This window comes from Myotis lucifugus, unplaced genomic scaffold (assembly GCF_000147115.1).
Source record: "Myotis lucifugus unplaced genomic scaffold, Myoluc2.0 scaffold_10, whole genome shotgun sequence".
Taxonomy (NCBI): Eukaryota; Metazoa; Chordata; class Mammalia; order Chiroptera; family Vespertilionidae; genus Myotis; species Myotis lucifugus.
This window is the reverse complement of record NW_005871058.1, coordinates 13,303,209-13,312,497: the sequence shown is the minus strand read 5'-3', so window position 1 is coordinate 13,312,497 and position 9,289 is coordinate 13,303,209. Positions and strand designations below refer to the sequence as shown.

Sequence of the window (9,289 nt, the reverse complement as noted above, 5' to 3'; positions counted from 1 at the left end):
AGTGGTGCGTAACGTTGCCAGATCCCACAAGTGCAGCTGGGGAACTTTCCCAGCCCGGCCCACTGGGCGCTAGAGGGTCTGAAAGGACCCGCCTTTCCCAGACTGGGGCACCCTAGGGCGAAGGTTGTCCCCAAGGCCACGTGAGGCTTCCTCGAGACTTCAAAAGCCCCAAACCAGCAGAACTAATGAAAGAGGAAAGTTAAGGACGCTCCAACTCTGAGACGGGCGCCACGCTGCCGGCTCGGAGCCGCTCTTCCAACAGCTGCCACTGCCGGCCGCCTGTCCAACCCAGCCGAGGTCCCGGCCGCAGAGCGATGTCCCTCCGGCTGCCCGCGCCGTCAGCCCCGCCGCCGCTGTTGCTGCTGCTGCTGCTGTTGGCCGCCGCCGTGCCGCCCAGCCTGGCAGGTGAGCCACGCGGGTCCCGGGAGAGGCCCCCGCTGCCCGCAGCTCGCGGCGCGCGCTGAGCCAGCGCCACCGTGCGCTCCAGCCGAGCCCGGGGTCCCGCCAAGTTTACTTCCCGCGGGTGTCGGGTTCTGGGTGGGAACCAAGGACGGCGCCTCTGCGGGGGACTGACGGCTCGCTCCCGCGCCGCGTGGCTCCGAGCCGGCCCGGGAGAAGCACTAGGGTGTGTGCTCCTGCGAGCGTAAAAAGTGTTGGCCAGAGTTCTTGGCAGACAGATCGGTTCACTCCTGCACGACTCGGCTTGCTGAGCCCGGCTGGTCCTCAGAGCGCCAGCCAAAGGACATCTAAATATATGTATTCACCTCAGAGAGGTACGATTCCGGGCTGTCTTTCCCCCGCCCCTCCCCCCTTAATTGTCAATAATCTAAATAGGATTATTATCCCCATGCTACAGATGAAACAAATTGAAATTAAGAGAAATTCAGTAATTTGCTTAAAGATACACAGCATAGGAAGGCAGAGCTGAAACGCCAAAGGGCATTTACTTAAATACTCCCCTTTTAGTAAAACAGGTTTTATCCCCTACAGGTATTGGCAATTATCTGTACCTTTTGAAAAAAAAACACCAAAAAAAACCACAAAAAAACCTTGGATTTGTCATTTTCACTCCCAATGAATAAGATCAATACTAACTAAAGAAACTTGAAAGACTTCAAAAGTAATATAAAGAGAGGATTAATTTTGCTTTATTTCATAATCCTTTTTCTTCGTTGACCTTGGGTAAGCAGAGGGTGGCGTTTAGGAGTGCATACCCCTTCCCAAAGGAGTGCACTGATTGCCTTCCATTAGAAATCAAGACCTTTGTTTTCACAACTTGCCCACTTACTACTATTAAATTTTCCCAGTCTGTTAAGCTGCCCAGGCTTCTGAGATAGGAAGTGATGCACCCCCAGGCTCCTGGCTCTAGATTTACTTCCACATTCTGTTCTTTCCCTGGAGCTCTCTGGGACATCACCTCTTAGCACAGGGAGACTGTTCATTCACACGTTCCCGGGATGGGCTAGAGTGCCCCAGACATGGAAAGGGTTTTTGTGCCTTGGACACTGGCTGAAATTTTCCCCCCTTTTCTGTTCTTTTGGATTGTTTGGATTGTTTTTAAATATTTCTGTAGATGGGAGGCGGGGCAGCCTGAGGAGTGAGGAGGTGGACACATTATTTTTCTGAAGATGGGACACTGTTTATTCAAGCAGATATCGCCTGGCAAGCAACTGCTTCTTAAACCGAGTTTCCCAAATGATAGATAAGCTGACTCCATGCCAGGTGGGTTGGGAGTCAAGGTGGAGAGCGAGGGCATTTCTGCTACTAGTCATCCTGCCAGCCCTGTGCCTGGCAGTATGGACAGACTTCTTAACATGGCGTCGCAGGACAGCTGGTGATGGCCACGCTGGCTGTTTCAAAAGATGTGATCTCTATTTCCTTTGTTTCACCCCATTCACCAGTTTTCCAAGGCAGGTTTTTGGCACTTTGTCTTACCTTCTAGATTTCCAGCAACTGAGGACAGAGAACAGGTCTTTGCCACCACTCGCTTTTCATGTTTTCTCTGAAGTGCCCTGCTCAGTACTTTGAATTTAGTGAGTTCACGATAAATACTCAAGGGAGTGGATTTTTATCCCCTTGGATTTTATATCCACTAAGATGCACCTATTTATCCACAAACAACCTCTTTAATTTCTAAAGACTACTTTGTACTTTCATTCTTCTAGAAATTGGCAAGCAATTGCACGTTCATTCTAGCTCTCTCTCTCTCAAACTATTAGAGATTTTAGATGTATAATAGTGGCGGCTTCATCTTTCCAGACTGAAATGCTCCATATTTGTTTTTAATGTCTTGGATAATTTTTCTAAGCTGTTTGTATAGTGAAGTCAGGTTGTCACTAGGGAAAGGGATGGGTTGGTTGCCAAGAGACTTGTAAGATGGCATGAGCCTTGGTAAAACTGGTTCCAAATCTGGCCCTCGCACTTGCAGGGCTAGACTCCAGAAATCCATTCTTTCCAGTGCTCCAGAGCTTATAGGATACAAGGAAGCTGATTTCACCCTGATAAACACACAAGTCTACTCACTAAAATACCAGTTAATTTTTAGCAGACTGGATATTTGCATAGCCTGCTCCAGGCATGTTCTTATACTGAAACTGCATGGGACAGATAATATGAGGGATTCAAAGATGGAGGTCTGATTCGTCTGCCTCCCAGTAGGACTCGCCACTTCCATCAGCTCCTCCACTGGCAGTGTTCGCCTGGCATGCTAGCTCCTGACTGTGGGCACTGCCTTTTCCAGGCTCCCATGGCTCACCAGTGTCCACCCGAGACTAACAGACTGCCTCTCTAGGTAGGTAATACCTTTATGTGGCTGTCAAGGAGTTTACTGTCCTGTCAGTCTTTCAATCTCCTTAAAGGACTTAGCAGACCTTTGGTTGAGACCAATCTCAGTTACTCCTTTAACTCTGAAGGCATTCTTATTTCAAATTCACTTACAGTGGTTGCTCCATATGTTAACTCTATAGTGTTAGAGAGGTAGTATTGAACTCCACAAACAGAAACCGTGGAGTCAGATGCCCATGTTTGAATCCTGGCACCAATAGTTACTGTGTGACCTTAAGTAAATTATCTAATCCTCTATGCCTCAATTTCCTCATCTGTAAAATGGGTATTATAACACTACTAAAGGCCCGGTGCACTAATTCGTGCATGGGTGGGGGCCAGCTGGTCCACCCCGATGGGGGCAGGGGGCCATCAGGAGTGGGGGCAGGATGGCCAGGGGGAGGGGCCGTGGGCAGTTGACCAGCTGGCCCTTGCCCCCTGGTCAAACTCCCGGTCAAGGGGACAATTTGCATATTAGCCTTTTATTATATAGGATATCTCTTAAAGAGGTTGTGAGGAACAGTGCCTGCTATATACAGTAGGAGTTATATACAGTCATATGCCACATAATGATGTTTTAGTATACCGCAAAGACAATGGTGATCCCATAAGATTGTAATGGAGATGAAAAAGTCCTATTGCCTAGTGATATCGTAGCCATTGTAACTCATAGTGCAATGCATCACGCAGATTGCAATTGCCTACAGTATGCAGCACAGTAACATGCTGTACAGGTTTATAGCCCAGGAGTTGTAGGGGCACAGAATTTGTCACCCCCAAATATGTCTATTTGGCATAGGATTATTTTAAGTTAGTTAATTTAAGAAAGAATAGACAGAGAACTCATGGACAACAGTGTGGTGATTTCAGTGGGGAGGGGTAGGGTGGAGGCGTAAGAGGGCATGGAGGGGATAAATAGTGATAGAAAAATATACTAAAAAGACAAATATATATTTCAAAGCAAAAACAGAAAGATGGACGAAGAAAGAAATAAAAGAGAGAAAATAGGAGAGGTCTGAAAACCAAATAAGTTTCCCTTTCTAAAATCTGCTTTTGTAAAGGTGTCTCCCTCACTAGACCAGGAAGAGGGGAGTGACCTTATCTCTAGAAATTCTCATCAGTGCATCAGGCAACAACTTAAATCTGCATAACAACCTTACCCTTGTTACACTGTGCTTTCCCTAGTAACTTTCCTTAATGGAATCCCCCACTACAACATCGTCTTTTGTCCTCAGCTGAAGATGATAGTTAAGGTCGTTGCTTTAGCCATTTTTGTGAATTACTCTGTTTTTCTGGGTCTCTCTCATATATGTAGGAGGTTTACATGTTAAGATTTATTTTTTCTCTTTCTAATCTGGCATAAGGATTATTTCCTGGATGGCTCAGTCAAGAACCCAGAAGAGAGAAAATTATTTTTCTTCTCTACAGAGCCTAGGTGTGTAGTAAGGTCTCAGGGGAGATTCTCAGTAGAATATTCATCAGCTTTCCAGGTGTGGCCTTTCAGGGTGGTGCTCTCTATTGATTGATGGGCACGAGGGTAGGGGGTCATTATTCATTGCATCTGGTCCTGATGTTAGCCAAGCCGTGACGTGACTTCGTCTGGTTTTGCTGCTTTTCTGGGCCAGGAGCTGAAACACAACTGAGGCCTAGATATCATCTCTAGTTTGACAAAAACACTGTCTCTTTGGTCAACAGACCGAAGCTTTGTTTCTAATATTGTTTGATGCTGATCAGAACCTCATTGTCCTAAGGGTTTAATGCTTAAGGGAGTGGTGGTACAGCGGAGTAGGAGGCTGGTGGGTCAGGGTGTGGGATGGGAATCAGCTATCTGTCTCAGTTTCCCCATTCTACTTGCCAAGGAATTTTTACTATTCTGCCTCATTTGTACTACTGAAAAAATAGGAATTTACTTAATGTGGTAAAAAAGTGAAACTAATAGAGGTAGTGAAATTATGTGGAAACTTTAGTCTAAAACTTGAAACTGTGTCAGAACAAACCACAGGTATGTTATAATCTTCCAATAGAAAGTTGTGAAAGTCTCTTGTTTGAAAGGCACAACTTGGCCCTAACCGGTTTGGCTCAGTGGATAGAGTGTTATCCTGTGGACTGAAGAGTCTCAAGTTCGATTCTGGTCAAGGGCATGTACCTTGGTTGCAGGCACATCCCCAGTAGGGGGTGTGCAGGAGGCAGCTGATCAATGTTTCTCTCTCATCGATGTTTCTAACTCTCTATCCCTCTCCCTTCCTCTCTGTAAAAAATCAATAAAATATATTTTTTTTAAAAAAAGAAAGGCACAGCTTGCTCTGAAATTTGTCATCCTTGCAAGGGCAATCACAATACCAATGTAAGGTAGTATCAAGTTATACAAATCAGCATTTGCAAACCTAAGATACCAAAAATTCTAATTCACAATTAGAAATCAAGATTTAGCCCTAACTGGTTTGGCTCAGTGGATAGAGCTTCAGCCTGTGGACTGAAGGGTTCCAGGTTCCATTCCAGTCAAGGGCATATGCCCAGGTTGTGGGCTCAATCCCCAGTTGGGGGCGTGCAGGAGGCAGTCAATCAATGATTCTCTCTCATCATTGATGTTTCTATCTCTCTCTCCCTCTCCCTTCCTCTCTGAAATCAATAAAAATATAATTTTAATAATAATAAGTAAATAAATAACTATAATGGCTTAAAAGTTAATAAAGGATTTAAGAAAATTTAAAAAAAATAGCATGGTACTCGAAAAACCAGAAAGAGATGATACATGGAGAAAACATTGAGGAATGGAGGACATCAATTAGGGGCAAGTCAAGAAACTCAGATTTTGGCTTAGTTCTTAAAGCATCTGCTAAATTGGTCAGCTTGTTAGCAGTAAATTTTTATCGTTGAATTCTCATGAGGACTAGGTAAGGGTTTTTTCACGCATGGGGACACACTAGTGTCAAAAACCCCCCCACAGATTTGCAGAAGTTTATTACTTGTGGTCAGGAAATAGGAAATTAGGTAGTACCAGTAACAATGAAACCATGGCCCTTGAGTGCTTTGATTGAGAGCAAGCCAAGTGTATAACAAAAGGAGCCGCTGGAATGGAAGGTCAAAGGAAAGGAAGGCCTGGATGCTGGATGAAAAATGCCAACATTTTGGAGAAGGGAATAGAGCTAAAACCATGCTATGTGGGCAGAGCTGAAAGAGAAGAAACTGACACATCTTACCTTCCTTTTTTTACAGTTCCTGTTTATGACCGCACCCCTGCTGCCTCGAATTGTGGCTGCTTTTTATTTAGTCAGCCATGCTTTCTCATTTCCCTACCAGACTCACTGGAGGTGAGGTGCAAGAGAATGTGTGAGAAAGGCTGAGGAAGGGCTGAGGCTATGGCCTTTGTGGCCCAAAATCAATTTGGAAAGCATATTTATTGTACTTGGGAGGAGAAGGGAAGTTTCTATGGATATTGCCCACAATTGTCAAGTTATGGCCAATTTATGGCTTTATTAACAATTAGAGGCCTGCTGCATAAATTCGTGCACCAGTGGGGTCCCTCAGCCTGGCCTTCAGGATTGGGTAAAAACCAGCTCTCCAACATCCACCGAGGGGACCTGGATTGTGAGAGGGTGCAGGCCAGGCTGAGGGACTCCACCAGTGCATGATCAGGGCCAGGGAGGGAGGTGGGAAGTTGGCCAGCTAGCTGGGGAGGGACCACAGGAGAGCTCCAGGGCGTGTCCTGCCCATCTTGTTCAGTCCCGATCAGCCAGACCCCAGCAGCAAGCTAACCTACCAGTCAGAGCATCTGCCCCCTGGTGATCAGTGATGTCATAGTGAGTGGTTGAGCGGCCTTAACGTATTAGCATATTTACGCTTTGATTGGTTGAACGGCTGACTGGTTGACCGGACACTTGGCATATTAGGCTTTTATTATATAGGATTAGACTGTTTGTTTGGCACTGGGAGTCTGTTGACAAAGTAGTCTGCACCTACCTCTGATAGTCAATGTCATTACCTCCCCTTAACCATTTTTAAAGGAAGTCCACCATTGTGGTCATGATGCTCTAGGATTAAGATTGTACTTTCAGTGCTTATTAGATAGATAACGTTACAGCAAAAAGCAAAATGTTGAGTCAGTTTTGAATGTTGACAACAGATAACATTACATATATATAAAATCTGAGCTAGAATTTCAAGTATCTTAACCACTAAAAACTTAGTATGTCCAAAACTATACCTATATTTCTTCCTAGTCCTTTTGCCCATCTCCCTTTCTCAATGAATCATACAACATTCATCCACTGATTCTCAACCTACAACCTGAGTCATTCTGACCTCCTCCCATCTCTTGGATGGCCTGAATATAAAGTTTGTCTTTAACCTGAGCAGCTATGCAATGGTTTCTTAGGCAGAGAAATTAATGCATTATATACCATTTCTTTTTTCTGTATGTTTTTTTTCTCTCTTTACCTAAGTCTCTCTTCCTTTCACAAATATTTATTGAGTATCTGCTATGGGCCAAGCACTATTCCTAATGCTGAGGAAACAATTTTGGGCCTCAGGATTTCATAGGCTAGGAGCAAGGGCAGACATGTAAGCTACAGTACAAAGGGATAAGACCTAAGCTGTACACACAAGGTACATTGAGCTTGTAGAGCAAGTCAGCCCCTTCAGAGTGGGTGCTGTTTTCTGAGTCTTAAGTCGCAATTTTGATATTGCTGGGTGGTTAACAAGACAAACTCTCAGGCAAAGGAAACAGCATATGCAAAGTCACAGGTGTTGGGACAGCTCCTGGCAGGTTGGAGCGTTGTATGTAATGGTTTCCAGATCACAAAATGCCTGGGGTGGTGGATGAAGCTGGATAGGTAGGCAGAATCCAGATCATGAAGGCAGATAGTATGAGCTGAAGAATTTTATTTCTAGGAAATAAAAGCCATGGAAGATTTTGGGTAGTCAAGTAAACAAATCAATCTTGTATTTAGGAAAGGTCACTCTGGCAGAGGAGAAGTTAAGGCTAGTTGTGATATCTAAAGTAGCACAGAAATGTAGAGCTGAAGAATGGAGGGTGAGATGTTTAGGAGGTTTTAATTAAACATGAGGAGAGAAAGAGAGAGAGAGAGAGAGAGAGAGAGAGAGAGAGAGAGAGAGAGAGAGAAAGAGAGAGGAGGCCTGCATGGACTGGGGTTTCAGGCTGATAAATCACGGAGACAGCAGAAGATGGAGGATGGATTGGGAGAAAATATGAGTTTCATTTTGAATAATGTAATTTCCTAATGCTTATAGAATCATCCAGACGGTGTTATCAAGTGTGCTGTTAGGTCTACAAGACAGCCAAAGGAGGAGGAGATTCAGAAGAGAGTGTTGTCCCAGATGCATGGGAGGAGTTTTAAGAATGAGTGGTCACCAGGGTCAAACACTTTCAGGCATTTGTGTGATGTTGTGAGTCAAGGATTTCATTTGTGACCCAGCCAGTGGCATGGTGGGGGTGGGTGCCAGCCTGCCACAGGCCCAAGTGAAGAAAATGAGGAAGTGAAGTGGATGGGACCTGGAAGTGAGCCTGTCATTGTCATAACCCTTTCACCAGCACTTAGCAGAGTCCCCAATACAGAATGCTCTATAAAAATTGTAATAGTTTTATAAAGGGAGAGATTCTACCAGTAGCCAAAGCTGCCCACAGGATCTCTACAGAGAGCTTCTGTGGTTGGTTTGCTTTGATCTGAGACAGTAGAACACGTTAATTTACTGAACAGGGAGGAGCTGCTGCAGAGAGAGAACTTCAGGGAACAGGAACAAGAAGATTTAGGATGGAACAGAGTTCCTAAGTGAGAGGGGTGGGATCCAGAGCATGCCTGGGGAGAGGGATTGAAGTGAAGAAGAGAGACATGAATATAGGATTTGTGAGGACGAATTCACAAAATTATCAAGAACTTGAGGGGGTCACAGGTGATAACTTTCATTTTTTTTTCTGCAAAATAGGAATCTAATGTCATGTGTAAGAATTCAGCAGGAGAAATAGAATAAGGAGCCAGAGAATACGAATGCTTTGGCCCAACTGCAGAGGGGAATTGGAAGGCCTTGCTGAGCAGAGACATGAACCCTATCCTTGGCCCAATGAAGAGGTGGGCAAGGGTTCCAGCTCTGGCATTGACCAGAATCCCATCTCTAAGGATGGAGCTCTTAGACACACCTCTATGATGTTCAAACCATGCCCCTACCTTTAGCTTATACTTTCTGCTATGGCAGCGGTTCTCAACCTGTGGGTCGCGACCCCTTTGGCGGTCAAACGACCCTTTCACAGGGGTCGCCTAAGACTATCCTGCATATCAGATATTTACATTACGATTCATAACAGTAGCAACATTACAGTTATGAAGTAGCAATGAAAATAATTTTATGGTTGGGTCACAACATGAGGAACTATATTTAAAGGGCCAGGAGGTTGAGAACCACTGTGCTATGTGCTCATCCCCTTGATCAAGGCTCTGGTTTTTTCTCCCAT

The 9,289-nt window shown here is 44.9% G+C and overlaps 1 protein-coding gene across 5 annotated transcripts in view; it reads left to right on the top strand.

Annotated features, from left to right (window-relative positions):
• The first annotated feature begins 3 nt into the window (after nt 1–3).
• PLBD1 (phospholipase B domain containing 1) overlaps nt 4–9,289 on the top strand; it is a 52,254-nt gene continuing 42,968 nt past the window's right edge. Inside the window, exon 1 of one of the 5 annotated variants that reach the window (XR_002828088.1) lies at nt 4–405. Coding sequence is in view for 2 of the 5 variants with exons in the window: in XM_006084268.3 (XP_006084330.1) it covers nt 315–405 (91 nt within the window). In the remaining 3 variants the exon portion in view is untranslated. Of the gene's footprint in view, nt 406–739; nt 774–2,773; nt 2,792–8,779; nt 8,910–9,289 lie in introns of those variants that run through there. The other 4 variants (XM_006084268.3, XM_023750059.1, XM_023750061.1 and 1 more) reach the window with 4 other exon arrangements.